The sequence below is a fragment of the Acromyrmex echinatior genome, chromosome 8 (assembly GCF_024713525.1).
Source record: "Acromyrmex echinatior isolate Ae372 chromosome 8, ASM2471352v2, whole genome shotgun sequence".
In the NCBI taxonomy this organism is placed as follows: domain Eukaryota; kingdom Metazoa; phylum Arthropoda; class Insecta; order Hymenoptera; family Formicidae; genus Acromyrmex; species Acromyrmex echinatior.
Genome location: NC_141859.1, coordinates 13,431,434 through 13,451,595, shown reverse-complemented (window position 1 = coordinate 13,451,595; position 20,162 = coordinate 13,431,434). Strand labels below are relative to the sequence as shown.

The window sequence follows — 20,162 nt, the reverse complement described above, 5'->3', positions numbered from 1 at the left end:
TTTGCAATTATCGCAAACGCGTCATCATCCGATGTCTTCCATCTGACTCAGCTTGGAAATTGAAAAATCAGTAATCCGTTATCGCTTTCTTTTTTTGCTCGCTCTTCCTCTCCTCCTCCCCTCTCTCTCTCGATCATATTTTGCATTAAATACAATTTACAATAATACAATAACAGCTAGAGACGATTAAACGAATCTGCCAGTAGCAATGGTTACACCAGTCACAAAATATTGATCGTTATTGGCAGAAGATCATTTGCTTCTCATATACATATTATATGGCGATGTACATACATACGTCAGGTATTGAAACAATAGACCATACCTCGTCCTCCTCTGATTCAACTGCCATTCAGTTTCCTCCTTCACGCCTCGCATCCTGTAAGAGAGATGGCTCCTGACCAATCCTCTCTATGTCAGTGCACGCTTTACCTCCGTGCATAGTACTTTGTTTGAACTTCGTGTCGTATTCCGCTCAACGCTCCGTTTTATTTAAACAAACAATTTCTTAAATTACTTACTCTCAAATTTTTATAAACTAAATAATAATTCTTAAATTATTTTTCTGATATAAATTATTAACTTTGTGTATATTGTGTATATAACATGTTATATATTACAATTACACTTTATTTTCTCCAATATGTTACAAATAGAATATTTAATACAAACGAGGGGGCTAACTTTTCTTTTAAAATCTCTTATTCCAATCTTTGTAAAGGAATAAATTAATGTGATTATAAGAAACTTTGAACTGCAGTCACATTTTTGACAAGCAGAATTTTAGTCGTTCGACTATCAGGGGTTGATGTGGAGAGATTGTTACTCACGATGAATGCGGAGGAAGCTAAAGTGGGTTGCTTTCAAATGGTGTTAGTGTTGCTACTCGGAATAAACTATGTCATCGTCGCCATGAGTCACGGACTGTCGGTTTTTCATAATTATACGCCAAAATTTTATTGTCAGGTAAGATAGAGTATAAACAGGAGGCTCGAAAGAAATTAAAAATTTTTATTTATTTTTTTATATCTGTGATATAAGTCACAGCTATTATCTTAATTCAGTGAAATATGCATAGGATGACATAGGTCAATCAAAAAGAAATTGGAAGAAGTTTATGAAGGAAGGAGTGTAAAAATGGCTAAAATTGAATGGATACCTTTAAAATTTATGTAGTTGTTATTTTGAAAGTTCGTACGTTCATGGAAAAATGTTTATTTATCCAAGAAAGTTTCGGAAACCTTCCAAAAATAATAAAATAGATCATTTAAACGCATTGCAAAAAACTCATTTTGTTTTTAAACGATGATTTCAAAATTAATGGTGCGTTTACATTTAACATAAGTTGGATCATGAAATACTATAAGAATACACTACCAGGAAGATTTACAAATTATATATATATATATATATATATATATATATATATATATATATATATATATTAGGTGTTGGAATTAATTCGTAGCGTTTTACAAGTGATGGGAAGTACTTTCATTAATGTATTTTTTAATGCTCATGTGAAATAAATAACATTCTTTCATTAAAAAATGCTACGAATTAATTCCAACACCTAATATAAAATTCCGGACACACTGCGTGCGCGCGCGCGCGTCAGAGTGCGAACATCACATGAGCGCTCGGCAGCTCGACTGCCGAGCCACAGTACTGCGGCCGAGCCTCGAGCGGTGGTGGAGGTCATTCGTCGGAATCAGCCCGAAATGTGCTAATCTTTGTGAGCACTGATGTAGAGGATCGATAAACTATAAGAAAAAAAGTCCTGTAGAGATATGTTCGTTTTTATTTCATTTTGAAAGAAATTGCAAAAAAGATAAAACATAGTTTTCATTTTTGTACTTTTTTATTACTTATTTACGTTGTATTTATTTATTTGCTTAATGTAGATATTGTTCAAAATGTTGGCCTCTTGCAGCAATGTAAGCATTGCATCTACGGATAGCTCGTGTTGCAGCCAAACACTAATCTGACAATATGTAGTACACTGCAGTCTCGATTCGATATTCAGATATATCGATATATATTGGGTCATCTAAAAAGTATCCGCGGTTTTTTGTCACTAGATGGTGTTGATGGTCAACACATCTAGTGACAAAAAACCGCGGATACTTTTTAGATGATATATATTTGTAGATTTTTCTAGTCGTCTCAAATCATATTAAATGTCCTTGATTGTATTGAAACGCCGTCTCTTGAGTTTCAATTTTATTTTGGTAAACAAAACATGCCGCATAGCAGAAGCGATGGAATCGCTCTAAAAATTTAAAGAGGAATTACTTTGAAGAAGATAGAAGCCAGATTATTAGATAAATAAATTTTTATATTAGGCTATTTCTTTTTGATTGATTTATGTATGAATTAAATCTAAGAATAAAAACTTAATTTTAATACAAATAAGTGAAGGAGGTTATATTCGATCAAAACAGGTTTTGGCGTTATTAAATAATATTTTAGTGTGAATGTTACAATTTGCAATTCAAACTTAAGATTGTTTGCTAATTAAGCATTTCTTGGTTAATTTCATTTAAATTTGACCTCATAAACTAATAAAATTACTTAATATAGAATAGAGCGGGGCTATTCCGTTATTTTCAAGTATTTTCAACTTAAAGTAATATAAAATTTACAGCAAACAATATCTTAATATAAGTTTAGTAAACTTTAAAGTAAAGTTTAGTAAAGGGCTTTCCCAATGAGAAGTCGATTCCATTATCATTTCACTGGATTGGAGTCTGCGCGGAAAACGGTGCGCAGTTTAAAATTATAAATTAATTATTTAACGCTCATTAGTCAGTGCTTACATAAACGCATATCTTTTTGCAGTAATGTGATTATAACTATTTTACATTATCATGAATGCCTCTTGAGAGCACAAGTATGACCTTTAAATGTTCAATATACGCTGCTCATAAACATAAACAATATCATAAGAAATGGACAAAATAGCTCCGCTCTACATTATAATCTACAGTATAATAACAAAAATTTTAAATTTATTTAGAATTTAATTTATATTTTGTTCTCAATTATTATATTAGTTTCACATCTAAATATAAATTATTTAAAAAATATTTAAAAAAAATAATTTTTCACTTACTATTGCTAATTTAAATCGTTTATGTGCTAATTTAAAAAGTATTAAATATTAAACATAAAAATATGAACATGAGAATAAGAATTATAAAATATAAAAAATTGTACAAAATTAAATTATTAGGTGATTTCATTAGTTTCTGGGAGTAGGATCCCTTTAGCCCATAATCCCGATAGTACGTATCCACTCACATCGCTCTAGTAATTTTTTAATATATCAATACCCCATTTAATATATGTATATCCCATCCAGAAGAATATTTTAATTAAGTGGGCCAATTAGTGACGTGCCCAATTCTTCTCTGCTTGAAGTCAAATTCAAATGATGCTGAAATACAAATGTTTAATATTTTGACACATTTTTTAATTTTTATTACGTTATTCAATCCGCATTCAACATATATAGGGGAAAAAAGGTAGGTACGCCTGAATAATTCGGAAAATATAAGTTTTATAAAAAAATATTTCAGATAAAAATTCTAGAGCTTAAAAAGATTTATTTAATGATCTTCTCAGTTTAACCTTGGATGGTATCGTCAAAGTCAAGTCAAGATCATATATTTTGTTAAAATAGAACACCCTATTTTTGATGCCAGAATCTAATAGGTAATGTCAAGAGCTTTTCAAAGCATTGTAATAAAATTATTTTTTATTAAGTACCTTTCGAGTTATAAGGCTTGAAAGTTACAATATCACCGGCATTAGCATTACGCAAGGCATCCGACTGACGGCTCTTGAATATTGTTCAGGATGTCCTGGATAACATTTGTTAAGATCGTTTAATAATAAGGGGTGAAGCACCCCTTTAAAAAAAAACTATTTTTTTTTAAAGTGAATATCGTCGGAAGTATAAAAGATACAAAAACATTTTTTAAACAAGAGTTGTTTCAAGAGTACTTTAAAGTTATAGATAAAAAAAATTTTGTTTATTTTTTTGTTTAACAAAATACCTTCACCACCCATAATTTTCTTAAAGTTTCAAATTTTTTTATCAAATTAAAGATTATTTTTTACAAATTTAATCATGTGTAATAAAGTTATATTACAATATATCATTTTCGAGAATTAATTATTAACGCTTACGTATATACGTAATCCATGCTCATATGCGTAAGTAATTGTCGGAACAGTAAAATATATAAAAACGAAAAGATGTCTTAAATAAAATTTGTATAATTTTCTATATGCTTTATTATATACGTATTTAAATTTTATATACAATATATATATATATATATATATATGTGTATATATATGTATGTATGTATATATATATATATGAATTTAGATTTTCTAAATATATAATGTTTTTTAAAATATATATACATATTAACTCTATTATTATTTCTTTGACATTTATGCCTATTCTAAACAAAATTCTAAACAAAATTGTAAGGTTCGTAACATATTCTCGTAAGAATTTTGAAATGTTTATACCTTTATATGATATTTTTGCAGACAATTTTTTATTAGCCATAAGATTTAGAGAGATAAGAAATCATAAATATTTACGAATAATCTTACGTCTTATGATACATACGCATAAAATTAACGAATAATGGTTATAAGTTTTTACAAGTTTTACGAGAATAAGTTACGAGTCTTATGATTCTGCTTAAAATTGACCTATTAATTTCTTCTATGAATAAAAATTAAAAATAATTTTATTCCAAATCCATTCTTTTATAATAAAATTATTGTATAAGATTGAATCTTTAAAAAATAAATTTTTAAATTAATTGTTGGATTTAAAAATACATTGAATTGTTAGAAAATATATATTTAATAATTATATATTTAATATATATATATATATATATATATATATATATATATACTGGGTGTCCCACGTAATTGTAATCACGATTTTTTCGGCACTTGCGAAAATCTGACAAAAATTAATTTGGATAAAAGTTAATCAGTTTTCAATCGGCTACAAATTGCAATATTAAAAATTTGCAAAATACTCTTTTTTAGGAAAAAAGTCAAGGTCCAATTTTTTTAAATGGCACTACATATTTTTCATAATATTGTAACTGGTGTCAAGACAAGTTCAATGATCTGCTACTATGACCTTGAGATGACCTTATAGTTGTGGGATTAATGAACGGAAACGCTTTCGTGAAAAATTATTTTATTTGTATTAAATTTTTTATATGGACTATTCTACAGTAGAAAAAGATTTTTGTATCTGCTACTTTTTCACAGACATGGATTCTTGTTTTTTAAATGAAACTACATACAAAACAACAAATTATAAATAAAAATAGTAGCATAACAAAAAAGTAAAACAAAAAATGATAATAAAAGAAGTTATATAATTACAACAAGTGTTCAAATTGTAATCCATTTTCTTATAAGCACAATTCTGCTCTATGTAATAAATTTTCATTAGTTGCTCCTATAATGTTGTTATAGGACCACGGCGAATTTCTTCGTATGTTGTACGGATTCGCTGCTTTAAATGTTCCATATTTTGAATTGGTACTGCGTAGACTATTGATTGCAAATGACTCCATAGAAAAAAATCTAGTAATGATAAATCGGGAAACCGAGATGGCCAAGGAATTAGTCCGTAAATGCCCAACCAACGTTCTCCATATTTTGAATTTAGGTATTGAACAACAATCCGAGCGTTATGAGATGGACAACCATCTTGTTGGAAATAAATACGTTGTATAACATCATTCGGAAACAGTTGCAACAATGGAAATTGAGAACAAAGAAAAGTAAGTTTGGGCTGTCAAATTCTGTTCATAAAAGTAAGGTCGAATTAGATGACCATATACTAGACCATATACTACCATACCAAACATTCACTGTAACTTTCTATTGAATATTATGTTATTGGAATCAATGGGGATTATCCTTCGACCAAAAGTGTTGATTATGACGTTAATTACACCATTATTTGAGAAACTTACATTCATTTGTCTATAGGATATGCTGTAATATTTCAGGATTACTTTCGTATGTGACAACTAGCCATGCTATAAAATTTAAACGACGTTGTGAATAAAACGACGTCAGTTATACGTAAATGTTGTACTTTGGTCATTTTGTAAGGATGATAACGATTCTGTTTTACCATCTTATGAACAGAACTTTTAGATAAACCAGTTTCAGTAGCAACTGCACAAATGGAAATGCGGATTTTCTTTTAAATGTGCTAAGACTATAAGAGTATTGTCTGCAGTTGTACTTAAATGCGATTTTCCTTTTCTTTTTTTCAAATTCTCCATAACTTCTTAAATTCTTTTCAATGTTATAAAACATTGTGCACACAGGTGATGTCTCTGTGAGTATCTTGTGGCATACAGAAGCAGCTTCACATGCATTCCTTTTACATTCACTGAATATTAACAGCATATCAACTTTCTCATTATAAGAATACATTTTCGACAAACTGAGACTGAATTATGATTTGCTCTAATAACAAACTAAGATAACACAAGAACTGTTGAAGCGTTCGAGCTACGGTATATTACAAGTTAAGTTGATATTTTTTCTACGTACATACTACATACAGATACATACATGTGAATTACATTCGGGAATATCACAAATGGGAATTCCGAAATGGCTACGTTTGTTCTTCACATCTGACTGTAAGGTCATTTCAAGGTCATAGTATAGCACTGAACTCGTCTTGACACCAGTTATAATATTATGAAGTAAAAAATATGTATTGCCATTTAAAAAAATTAGAATGACCTTGACTTTTTTTTCTAAAAAAGAATACTTTGCAAATTTTTAATATTGCAATTTGTAGCCGATTGAAAATTAATTAACTGTTATCAAAACTAATTTTTGTCAGATCTTCGGAAGTGCTGGAAAAATCGTAATCATAGTTACGTGGGACACCCCGTATATATATATATATATATATATATATACGTATAGATATCTGCTAGAAAAGTTTCTGCAAACAATATGAAAAAAAACATGTAAAATTCGATAAATGGCTTTATTGTTTTTCGAAGTATTCGCCTTTAAGATCGATACATTTTTGCATACGCTCGAACCAATTTTCGAAGCATTTTTTCCACTCTGAGGCTGTAACCTCAGAAATCAGTGTACAAAATGTTTCCAACAGCTGCTTCAGGCGACTCAAATCGCTCACCACGCATCTTCTTTTTAATGTTTGAGAACAAAAAGAAGTCATTAGGTGATAAATCAGGTGAATACGGACAATGAGTCAATCAATTCGACATTTTTACTGGATAAAAAATCAATGGTTTGACATGCTGGCATTGTTATGATGAAGGATGATGCGACGATTTCGGTTTGTTCTACGCAATTCATTTATGACTTCTGGCAAACAAATTGTTGTCAGTTACCAATCAGTATTTATAATCCTTCGATTCTCTAAAGCTACGGTTGCCACATGTCCAGTATAATCGAAGAAACAAGCAATCATTTGCTTGGCAGCACTGCGTGAATGAACAACTTTTGTTGGTTTCGATTCATTTTGAAATACCCAAATAGTGGATTGTTTACTTTCGGGCTCATGCGAATAGATCCATGTTTCGTTCCCAATAACGATGTTGTAGACCAAATTTGATCGACCTCGGTTGAATTTCTTGAGCATTTCTTTGCTCCATTTAACACGAGCCTGTTTTTGAGCTTCGGTCAAATTGTGTGGGATCCAACGAAAGTTTCCGTATGCTCAAGTGATCATGCAAAATCGTATGTATTGCTTTCATGTCAATGCCTAAGGATGCCTGAATCTCGCGATATGTCATATATCGCTCAATTATTTCACGCACAGCATCAACATTAGTGGCAACAACAGATGTGGATGGACCTTCACGGAATTCGTCACAAAGAAAGGTACGTCCACGCTGGAATTCGGCAAATCAATTATAAACCTATTATAGTCCTATTGGATGGTGCTTCATCTTCAAAAGCCAAATGAAGTCGACCGATGCATTGTTTCGGAGTTAGTTTTACGATTACATTTGTAATCGTAAAAAATCATTGCCCGAAAATTTTCACGCGAAATTTCCATTTTCTAACAAAATAATTTCTTTTAAAATACTATGCAAACAAAACTAATTGGCTTGAGTACAACTGTCAACTGAATTATTGATTAAAAACGTCTAATTTTACGAATATGGTAGTAGCAGAACGTTGGCGCCACTGGAAGTACAGGGTGGGCCATCTATTGGTACGTTTTTAAAAATGCGATCAAATGAGCATACATTGATATTTTTTATTAATTTTTTTTTTGTTGTGAAGCTAAAAGTATCCGCGTCAAGAATGAAAAACGATTTCGTTCATGTGGCTCCCTCTACTGGCCTTACAGTATGCCATTCGGTCACCCCAATTATTAATGACATTTTGGACTACCTCGGCGCCAATTTCACTCAAAACAGTCGTAATATAATGTCATCCACTAACATCCCTTTCTCACGAACTTTCCTCACCAATTTGCGTATAGCTCCTTCGGTGGGTGCTCTATCACGACCCATATTTCTTTTCAAAATTCGTACAGTTTCGGCGACACAGCACTGACTTTGAAAATAAGTTTTTAAAATTTCAAAACGCTCTTCAAGAGAAAACATGTTGTTTCGTGCCGCGGACGGTATGACTAATAAACTGTCAAAATTTCGGGTCTGTAGCTCGTTCGGTGTTGCCATACGACGAAATTCAAAAACGTACCAATAGATGGCCCACCCTGTATTAGATTGCAGAAACTTTTCTAGCAACCAATATGTATATATATGTATATACATATATATATATATATATATATATATAAAGTATATTTAAATTGTTAAAAAATCTCGCATCTGAATCACCATGTGTAATGAGATATAAGAAATAACCTTCTAAATCACGTATCACGTATCAGAGTCGTGACATATTTTTCAAAGAAAAGATAAGTTTCTTGGAATAGATAATAGGAATAACTGTATAATGAATATCTTTTTTATTTATCATTTATGTAATAATTTCTAAATGTACTTAATAATGAAATAATTTTTAAATGTTTATATACAATCAATTTATATTTTGTCGTTTACGCATTATATTCATTATAATAATGATACTCGATGAAAAAATGTTTTAAATATAATGATTTCTTGCACTATGAACATCTACTATAACCTTTGATATCACATGTTGTTGAACTTTTATCGAACTTTTGTCGAAATTCTATTGGATTTTTATATTCTTCTGTAATCTTTTGTTTGTTATACTAACCACTTTTAAACCACGAATATTTAAATAAGTTGTGATATCGCGGAGATAACAATTGATTATGTATTAGAGATTGAAATTTCATTATATTATTTCTTTCATGTAAATTTATATTACTTTTCAATAGTAAAACAATATCTGAAAATCTTTTAGCAAAATTTTTCCAAATTCTAAATCCATTAACATCTAATGGTATGTATTTTTCCTATAGTGCCTTTCGGTACAATCATAGTAGTAATATGTTTTCCTGTAGGTGTTAAATCTGAAATATTATTGGGACAATATCCAATCCATTTGATAAAAAGAACGTTATTAGAACCAATGTTTGGAAAATAAGCTTCTTCTAATCACAATTTAAAATGATCTGTAAAAAATATAAATGTTAAATTAATAACTATTTTATGACCATTATGAGATTCTTAAATAAAATATAAAATATAGAAATGACAGAGATGAAAATTTCATTATATCCTTTCGTTTATGCAAATTTATATTTACTTTTTAATAGTAAAACAGTAACTGAAAATCTGTTGTGAAAACAAATTTATTTAAATACTTGAAATTATTTTACCAGATTTAGATGCTTTTACAATAACATTTATTGGTGTAAATAAGGTTTCTTGTACTCTTGGTCCAAATATATCATTAGTTTTAATACAATAAATAAAAGTGACAGCAAATTTCCATTACATGATATTATTGGTTATATAGTGTATGAGTGTGTTGTTGATGATATAGATTACACAACATTCTACTTTCTTTATTCCTTGATTAGACAATGATCTTCCAGAATGAATTTCCAATTGGAAACCACTTTGATCAGAATTAAAAACATTTTCAGATTCAAACTGTTCGATAAGTGATTTCACTGTTTTCAGAAAATCATCAGCTGTATTTTGCAAATTAACGGAATCGTCTACTGTTTTTTTAGTTACAAATTTCGTAATTTTTCTCGAAACAATGGGACTTTTTGAATTTTAATATTCAACTGTGAGATGCTTTAAATATAGGATTTAAATTTCCTCTTGAGCTTGTAAAGTCCATCTTTGTAAATCGATATTATGAACTATGAATCCTGATTCAATAGGTGTAATAAATTTATCATGTGTAAATTTGGAGATGTAAGATAATTTTTCTATAGGATTTCCATCTAAATGTAATTGTTCTTCCCATTGTCTTAATTGACATTCAGATAAAATCTTCTAAATTTATTTTGTACTGATTTTAGTGGACGATTCCTTTTGTTTTATTTTTTTCATTAATATCCCAATTCCGTCAATACTCAACAGCTCGTCTTTTATAGAACTGTCAAAGTCTGCGTCATCAAAATGAACATTGAGGATGACATTGAGAATTTAAATTATCTTCACTCCATGCTTCTTCATCTTCAATTATTTCAGAATTATGTAGTTTATAAGGTTCTCGAGATAGATTTCTTCTGTTACTTTCAACCCATTATAGCGAAAAATGCTATTCAAACAATAATTTTCGTATGTATTCTTTTAATTCTATTTCTGCTTCAGTGATTGGTATTTTTATTAGATACTGAACTTATAAATGCTAATAAAAGTCTAACAACATTAATGATAATCATGGATTAATAATCATGTCTAAAAATGGTAAACTTTGTTTTAATAAATGGATAGTATAAGAATATTCACGTAGCAGTCTTATGTTCAGTCAGTGCAGTCGTTGTGTCATAATCATATTTACACAATTTGTTATCATAATATTATATAAAAATAACAAATTGTGTAAATATGATTATGACACAACGACTGCACTGACTGAACATAAGACTGCTACGTGAATATTCTTATACTATCCATTTATTATAATTATCTTAAATGTATATATGAACTTATATTACCGTACAGTTATTCTTATCATCTATTACAAGAATAGATGATATTCAAAGATTATCTTTTCTTTGAAAAATATGTCACGACTCTGATACATGATTTAGAAGGTTATTTCTTATATCTCATTACATATGATGATTCAGATGCGAGATTTTCTAACAATTTAAATATACTTTATATATATATATATAATAAAATCTAAATATCTATTTTCTAACAATTCAATGTATTTTTAAATGCAACAATTTTTTAAAAATTTATTTTTTAAAGATTCAATCTTATACAATAATTTTATTATAAAAGAATGGATTTGAAATAAAATTATTTTTAATTTTTATTCATAGAAAAAATTAATAGATCATTCTAAACAGAATCGTAAGACTCGTAACTTTGTTCTCGTAAAACTTATAAGAACTTATAACTAGTATTCTCTAATTTTATGTGTATGTATCATAAAACATAAGATTATTCGTAAATATTTAAGATTTCTTGTAAATCTTATAATTAGTAAAAAGCTGTCTATAAAAATATCGTATAAAGATATAAACACTTCAAAATTCTTATAAATCTTACGAGAATATGTTACGAACCTTACAATTTTGTTTAGAATTTAGACATAAATCTCAAAGAAATAATAACAGGGTTAATATGTATATATATTTAAAAAATATTACATATTTAGAAAATCTAAATTCATATACATACATATACAGAGTGTCTGGAAATAATCGCCAAATATGTCATGGGCAGGTAGAGCTAAACTGAGTCGGAAAGTCCTATTTTGTAAGTTTCCCCAATAGTCTTTATCTTTAAGGATTAATATTTCGTTAACTATAAAATGAGGAAACTTATAAAATGGAGGACTTTTCGATTCAATTTAGTCTGCTCTACCTGTTCATGAAATACAATATTTGGCGATTATTTTCAGACATTCTGTATATATATTGTATACAAAATTTAAATACATATATAATAAAGCATATAGAAAACTATACAAATTTTAGACATCTTTTCAAGTTTTCATATATTTTACTGTTCCGACAACAATTACTTACGCATACGAGCATGGATTATATATATATTAACTTTATAGAAAAACGGTAAGAGACAAAAATTATTTATTTTCTTCTTATAAAATTCTAAGAATTTTTTCAGAATTTTTTCAGAATTTTTTAATACTGTATTTTTTCAGATTTGTAAAAATAAGAAAATGTAGTACTAAAAAGTTGAAAAATTCTGAAAAAATTCTTAGAGTTTTATGAGAAGAAAATAATTTTTATCTATTACAGTTTTTCTGTAAAGTTAACAGTATTTGAGTAAAAAATTATTGAAGACCATTTTTTTGTAATTAATTTCTTGTTAACTATTGCGAAAATTGCAAAATGATAGAGGACTTTTCAACTCAGTTTAGTTTCCGCTCTACTTGTCTCTGAAATATTTGGTGATAATTTTGAGATACTCTATGTACATATATACACAGGTATATATATATATATATATATATATATATATGTGTGTGTGTGTGTGTGTGTGTGTGTGTGTGTATATAATATGTAAGTACGTTTAATACTAATTGGACATTATAAATTTAAAAAAATTATAGATGAAAAGATTATTTAAAAAGTACATGTTTATGTTTCAGCGTCATTTAAATTTGACCTTAGGAACTTATAAAATTATTTAATATATTATGTAGTAAAGAATTTAAATCTTATGTAGAATTTATTTTTTGTTCTTGATTATTATAGTGGTTTCACATTTAAGTATATATTAATGTATTAAAATAAAATATATCAATTTAAGAAATAGTTTCTACTTTTTAGAATACAATAATTTGATATCATAAATAAATTTTTTTGTATATATCCTAGATGAAAGATTCAATGCATAAGAGCTATGGTTGTCAAGTCATGGAAAATTCATCGATGTTTGCCAATTTAACTTTTACATCGCCAGAAGTGACGTTTACATCTTGTTCCGGCGAATATCACTTCGAGACGGAATTTATGGAGAACAGCGTAGTTACTGAATGGGGTTTAGTATGCGAGAAACGATATCTATCTTTTCTTGGACCGACTGTTTATTACATAGGAGTGCTTCTGGGTGCATGGATCACCGGATTTTTAATTGATCTTATTGGTAGACTTCCAGTCCAAGCGATATGTCTTTATGTGCAAGGCACAATAGCGGTCGCACTCTATATTGTGCAGGTAAAAATTTCTTATCACAATATTAAAAATAGCAGTTGATAAATTGAGAATTTAATCGTTATATTTCTGGAAAAATGACAAAATTTATTTGAAAGATGAAAAAATTAAATTTACACTAATTATTCCACATTTTTATAAAAGTGGTTTAGTGTTATTGCATTCAATTTTTCGCAATGAAACAAAATTACGATTGATATCTTCATCAATTTTTTTCATTCATGAATTATCTTACTATTCAAGATGTGGATTTGATACTCGAACGAAAAAAAAGGAACATTTAATAAGTTGGTTACTTGTCCTAATTAGGGATGCACCGGATTATAAAATTATCGGATATCGGATATCTGAAAAGAATGTGACACTGGATATTTGATATCGGTCGGATATCCGGTAGTATAATTATTCGATCGGATACCGGATATTTTCTGAATATCTAGTACAAATTCTTCAAAATTTAAAAAAAAGAAAAGCAGTAGAAAAAATAGCTTGATAATTTTCATTATTTGTTCTTTTTCCGCCTCAAGTTCTGAACTATTGTAATAAGTTAAAATGAGACAGATATAGTTTATTTCACTAATATTTCAATTTCTAATTTATTGCACTAGGTCAGAATTATTCGAAAAAGAACAGATTTTTATTTCCTCAACATGAAAAGGAAAAGAGGAAAGATGAACTTTAAAAGAAATTCAGCTGAAAAAAATAGAATTCTGCATGAAATTTTCAATATAAAGTTTCAGTCGGATATATTGCCGATACAATCGGATATATAATCGGATATAATATTCCGTCGGATACTAGTGATGTCCGGTTATCCGACCGGATAATAAAAAAGTACCGTCGGATAATATCGGATACCTTCCGGATATTTTCCACATATCCGGTGCATCCTTAGACGTAATGTATAAAAACTAAAACGAGAAATGTTAAAGGAGAGTAAAATTTTCGACTTTAGAGTTATTCTGCGTTTCTGGTGTTACGTAGTCTTCAAGGAGTATTCGTTCAAGGCTTGCAGAATTCCACATATATTCTTTCCCTGGAACTATTTCCAGCGCGATCTCGCACTCTTGTCGCATTGATTATGCAGATTTCCTGGTCGATGGGTCTCGTACTGCTCGCATTACTCAGCTACGTGATTCCTGATTGGCGAATTTTGCAATTGGCTGTTTCCGTACCCACTGCAATCACTGTGCTGTATATTTGGTAAGAAAAAGAAAAAGAAAAGAAGGAGGAAGAAACAATCCATAATTAACACAAAAATAGAAAATCTTCAAGATATTTTAAAATCGTTCAAAATTTTAAAATCTTTCAAACGTTATGTTTATGTGATTTGTAATATTAAATAAATATATTATATATATATATATCTCCTCACATTATATAGTATGTAACAGGATTATACCGGAATCACCGAGATGGCTGTTGGCTAAAGAAAAATCAACAGAAGCTGATATGGCGCTTGAAAGAATCGCAATATATAACAGCTGTTGCAGATTACGAACGAAGAATATTCTTATGCATGGAGCATGCATGGAAAGTAACTCAATGCCGATAAAACCGAAGAGAAAGTCGCGTGTCATCAGTGACGAATTTGAGAAAACAAGAGCTGATGAAAATCAGCGAGAAGAAATTACGAATTTATTAAACAAATCGAAACTAACGGAACAAAAAATTATAGGTATAAATAATGAATATATTGTATATATTACAAATTTTATTACATTTTTCATATAATATGTATAAATATGTATAAACATATATAAATATTCATAAACACGTATAATCATATATGAAATATGTCTATATATATTTATATATCCCTCTTTTTTTGTAAAATTACTTTTTAGTGTAATAGAAATAGCAATAGTAATGTGAAAACATAAAAAATAATTAAAGAGATAATTTTCGCATTAGTCATTTTAGAAAAAAACAAGTTTGGAAAAATGTTAAAAAAAATTGCTCATACACAATTATGCGTAATTTTATATATAATTATACATAACAATTAAAATTAAAAAAGACTCCAAAGATTAAATTAGTAAAGGAGTGTAAAGCCAATGAGAGCCGACACAGTTGTACGTGTGTATAATTAAAAATAATATATATATCAATCACCAATTATAGATGTTTCGATCATAGGTCATCTTTAGTGTAATAATAAAGTCATCGGAACCAAACTGATACGTTAAAACAATAGGCAAATGCTGTCAGTGAATTATCGTTAGGCTATTGTCCAAAATTGAGAAAAAAATTGACTTTATTATCGTCTGTTATACTTAGCTAGATATCCAAAGAATTTAATCATTTAACTAAAATCGAGTTAATGTATGAAATTTTTAAACTTTTAATCGTAGTTAAAATGTTAAAATTGATTGTATCAATTAGATAAAACTTACATTGTATTCAGCATAATGATAATCCGTTAACGTGATGTACTTATAACTATGTCTTAAGAGCGTGTGAGAGGACGTTTCTCATTATGCAGTGTTTATAAGTATATATAAAAATTAAATAGAATAAATACCAACGCAAACTCAACGATACAAATTTATAACTTATGAAACATGAAAATCAAATGAGTACCAACATAAAATCGGCGATACAAATTTATAATTTATAAAACAAGAACATATCCATTTTCTCTAAATTAAATTATTATACATAATTAACGAATCGAGCAATTCCGTGTCATTTTGTAGATTAAATCCATTTTTGTTTTTTTATATGAATCACTTCCGAAATTAGTCTTTTATTAAACCTTGTTCTAAAATTTTGATGTCATTCCAATCAAAATCGTGATTCTATGTTTTGTGATTATAGAGTGTTGTATTCCTTAATATGTGTCCTCAATAACCTTTTTGTCTGACCCACATAGGAAGCATCACAATTTTGACAATTAGTTTTGTATACTACCATTTTGTTAGAATGTAATGATGGTAATTTCTCCTTTTGCGCTCTTATAATTGCATTAAGTTTATTATTAGGGGTTTGCATTAAAAGCCACTGTTCACGTTTAGATGGCAGTAACTGCGTATGCTATGGTCAGAGACATCTGCTACTTATATCATTTTTAAATGTGAACATTTCCTATTAAAATTCAGTCAACAGACGTCATCCTTGTTTACATATGTGCTTTTCTATAACTGAATTAAAATGGAACGTAATAAGTTGTTTTTCCGATGTGTACTTTTACACTATTTTGATTTGAAAAAAAATGCAGCTGAAACTCATCGATTGCTTGCGGAAATTTATGATGAATCTGCTCCATGGGAAACAGTATGTAGAGACTGGTTTCGACGATTCAAATTGGTGATTGTGACGTTCACAAACAACGAACAGGTCAACCGAAAAAATTCGAAAATGAACAACTGCAAGCTCTATTGGAAGAAAATCCAGCTCAAACACTCAAAGAATTGTCTCAACAACTGAAAGTCGATAAATCAATTATTTTTCGACGTTTACAAGCTATGGGAAAGATTCAGAAAGAAGGAAAATGGCAGCTACATGAATTGACCGAAAATGCCATTGCCAATCGTTTAAACATCTCAATTTCTTTGCTTGCAAAGCATAACAAGAAGAGTTTCTTGTGGCGTATCGTGACCGGCGATGAAAAATGGATCTTTTTCAACAACCCAAAACGCAAAGAATCATGGGTTGATCCTGGCCAACCATCAATATCGACTCCAAAGCGAAATATCCATGGTCACAAAGCAATGCTCTGTATTTGGTGGGATATGGAAGGTATCGTGTATTATGAGCTGCTTAAACCGAACGAAACAATCATCACCGAGCGTTATCAACAACAATTGGAACGTTTGAATGATAATTTGATGCAAAAACGACCATCAATTGCATCAAATCGTCGAAAGGTGATTTTACTTCATGATAACGCTCGGCCGCATGTTGCTATAGCCGTGAAACAAACACTGATAGATCTCGAATGGGAGGTTCTCCCACACCCAGCGTATTCTCCAGACTTAGCACCAAGCGATTACCATCTGTTCTGATCGATGCAACATGTTCTAGAAGATACACACTTCCATAATTATAGCGAAGTCGAAAATTGAGTTGCTGAATGGATTGACTCAAAAGACAGACTATTCTTTCGTTGTGGAATTCAACTTCTGCCTGAAAAGTGGCAAAAAGTCATAGCTTCCGAGGGAAAATACTTTGATTGAGGTATTCATATATTTTGTTATTGAAATAAGTGCTCAAATATAAAGAAAAAACAGCGGCTTTTAATGCAAACCCCTAATAATTCCTACATAAGCCAAACGAACCGCTCTATTATTTTTGAAAAATCTCGAATTTTTCTGCTATTGAAGGCACGTAGAGTTCAGTATATAATTAAATTGTTGGCAATTTTCTTTCGGTGTATGTTCTTGTTAAATTGTTCGAATTTGATGTGTAGCCTTTTTCTAATGCTTTCAAAAATCAATCTTAAAGAGTAACCGTTGGTAAGTAAGATGTTAATAATGAACCTAAAGTTTTTCTCATGAAAAGTTGGATATGATAATAATAAAACACTGTCTATCAAACCTTAATTGTCCCCATTTTATGGCATCTCGGGTGACACGAAAAATAATTTAAATACTGTGCCGAGAAACGAGGGTTTGTGATACCAATCATATATCAAATAATCATCCTTCTTTATTAAGGTTACATCTAGAAAATTCAAACAATTGCCGTCTCTCTCCATAGTAAAATTTAATTGAGAATAGTAACTATTAAACATACTTAATAAATTAATAATATTTTCCTTCTGTATTGACAGTGCAATGTCATCAATGTACCTCATATAGAAACCCAATGCAAATGACAAACTCTTAAGAATAGTTCTCTCTAAATTCTACGCATAACAAGATCCGCTATTAACATTTATTAAGATCAAAGTCATTGGAGAATGTTTCTCTTATTTTCATTTTTACAGTCTTAAGATGTCATAAGTCAATCCGACAACTGTATTAGCATCTTAAGACATTATTTAAAACAGTTTTAAAATAAAAACGGATTATAATGAATACCGCCCCGTGTTTCGCAGTTGGTAGCCTTCTGCACTATGAACAGTCCATAGACGGAGAGGGCAAAGATTTAGAAAGAGACACTATCCAATTGCACACACCATGTTATTCCTTTCACCATGGTTTTTACTCACCTTGTATATAGAATCAAATATTTAATACTAAAAAATTTATTTTAGGAAAAACTTTAGAAGGCAATTCGATCAACTTGAAAAACAAATTTTCCAACATAGAATTATACCAAGAGACGCCAAGTTCAGTGGAAAATTTTAATAAACGGCATTTGCCTTCGAATTCAAAGTGCGATCAAGAGTCAAAGATGACTACATCCTCGAAATGCGATAAAAAAATTTTTCCGAAAGACACAGAGGAAGTAATGTTGTGTAAAATAAAGAAAGAAAAAACAAGCAAAAATGAAGAGGAAACGGGAAGTAACGACACAAAACAAACTGCAAACAAAATAAACTCAAGATTGAAAAATGCAATTGAATCATCGGTATTAAGAAAATACGGTGCTATAATGATTTGTCAATGGTAAAATATTTTAAAAAATTATTTCTTTCTTTCGCATTTTCGTTTATTTTTATTTTATTAAATAAAATAATGTAAAATTTTTAATATTTTTAAAATTATGACTTTATGATCTTTAATTTAAGGTGGACGTCTACAATAGCGTGCAACATATTTGATGATTTGACACCGAGTTTTCAGATTAACAGGCACATCACGTTCGCCCTGAGTGCAACTCTCGAAATGGCGACGAATACATTTGTATATTTTGTATTATCTAGATATGGTAGACGACTGCCAATATGTACATATCAATCTTTCAATGGCATTGTCTGTATTTTAATTGCGGTTTTCTTTATTTTAACCGCTACCGTTGCACCGTGGATCGGTACATAAGATGAAGGAGATATAACTTCTTCTATTGTTTATAGCACATTTATCATAATATTTTAGTAAATTTTATTAAATTTTAGAGCATTGTAGATATTTTTGTTTTGTGTGTATGACATATGTTTTTTAATGTTTTTATTTCAGATATCGCAAAGACGACAATGTTACTATTTGGCAAAGTGACTGTCATGAGTACCCTTTCTATTGTTTATTTGTATACTGTTGAAATATTTCCAACAGTGATACGAGGTCGCTGCTTAGGTTTATGTGTGATGTCCGCAAAAATCGGCAGCCTAAGCATACTGCATTTATTAGTACGTATCCATTTTTCTTGTTTAAGAAATTTTCTATTTATATCTGCAGTTTTTTTAAAGTGTATATTTTTTAATTTATTTTACTCTCCGATGAATCAAGAATTGGTAAAATTAGTTAATCAAGAGTCATAGTCATTAGAAATGCAAATAATTTTTTTTTTATTAGAGACATGTATCACTTCCGATACCGTTACTAATCATTGGAATGTTATGCCTCGTCTCCGGTGTATTGGTTTTAATTTTACCAGAAACACTGAACAAAATTTTACCTGATCAAGTGATGGATATGAAAAATATAATCGACAAGAACAATTGCAAGGATGATGATATCAATACAGAAAATGACGTAAAGGAAGAAGATTTGACAGAAAGACAAATTTTAAGGCAGAAACTTTTTTCAGAGAATTGGGTAGATGCTGGCAATGGAATTTTGGTGAATTTTATGGAAAATAAAAATACTGAATAATTTACAAAATAAATATTGTACTAATAATATATTATTGTACTAAAATTATCATATTTAATGGACATCTTTAATCC

At 29.4% G+C, this 20,162-nt stretch overlaps 1 protein-coding gene and 1 pseudogene across 2 annotated transcripts; one reads left to right on the top strand and one right to left on the bottom strand.

Annotated features, from left to right (window-relative positions):
• The first annotated feature begins 194 nt into the window (after positions 1–194).
• Positions 195–20,117, top strand: LOC105143675 (organic cation transporter protein). 2 transcript variants are annotated; one of them, XM_087408571.1, is made up of 10 exons: positions 195–303; positions 761–966; positions 7,831–7,944; positions 13,052–13,390; positions 14,343–14,590; positions 14,782–15,065; positions 18,588–18,942; positions 19,065–19,306; positions 19,453–19,622; positions 19,789–20,117. In XM_087408571.1, the coding sequence occupies exons 4-10, from the start codon at positions 13,052–13,054 to the stop codon at positions 20,086–20,088; spliced, it is 1,938 nt and encodes a 645-aa protein (XP_087264697.1). In that variant the 5' UTR covers positions 195–303; positions 761–966; positions 7,831–7,944; the 3' UTR covers positions 20,089–20,117. The 2 variants fall into 2 exon arrangements, with proteins under 2 accessions (XP_087264697.1, XP_087264696.1); XM_087408570.1 differs by lacking the exon at positions 7,831–7,944.
• LOC147908820 (uncharacterized) lies at positions 8,941–10,774 on the bottom strand (annotated as a pseudogene).
• Positions 20,118–20,162: the final 45 nt, after the last annotated feature.

What these genes read in the sequence shown, in the direction of transcription:
- LOC105143675 (XM_087408570.1), top strand. Translation starts at nt 279, where the DNA reads ATGGCGATGTACATACATACGTCAG. An exon ending in ATCACTGTGCTGTATATTTG is followed by an intron (nt 14,591 to 14,781) that starts GTAAGAAAAAGA and finishes AGTATGTAACAG; the next exon opens with GATTATACCGGAATCACCGA. An exon ending in GCTATAATGATTTGTCAATG is followed by an intron (nt 18,943 to 19,064) that starts GTAAAATATTTT and finishes CTTTAATTTAAG; the next exon opens with GTGGACGTCTACAATAGCGT.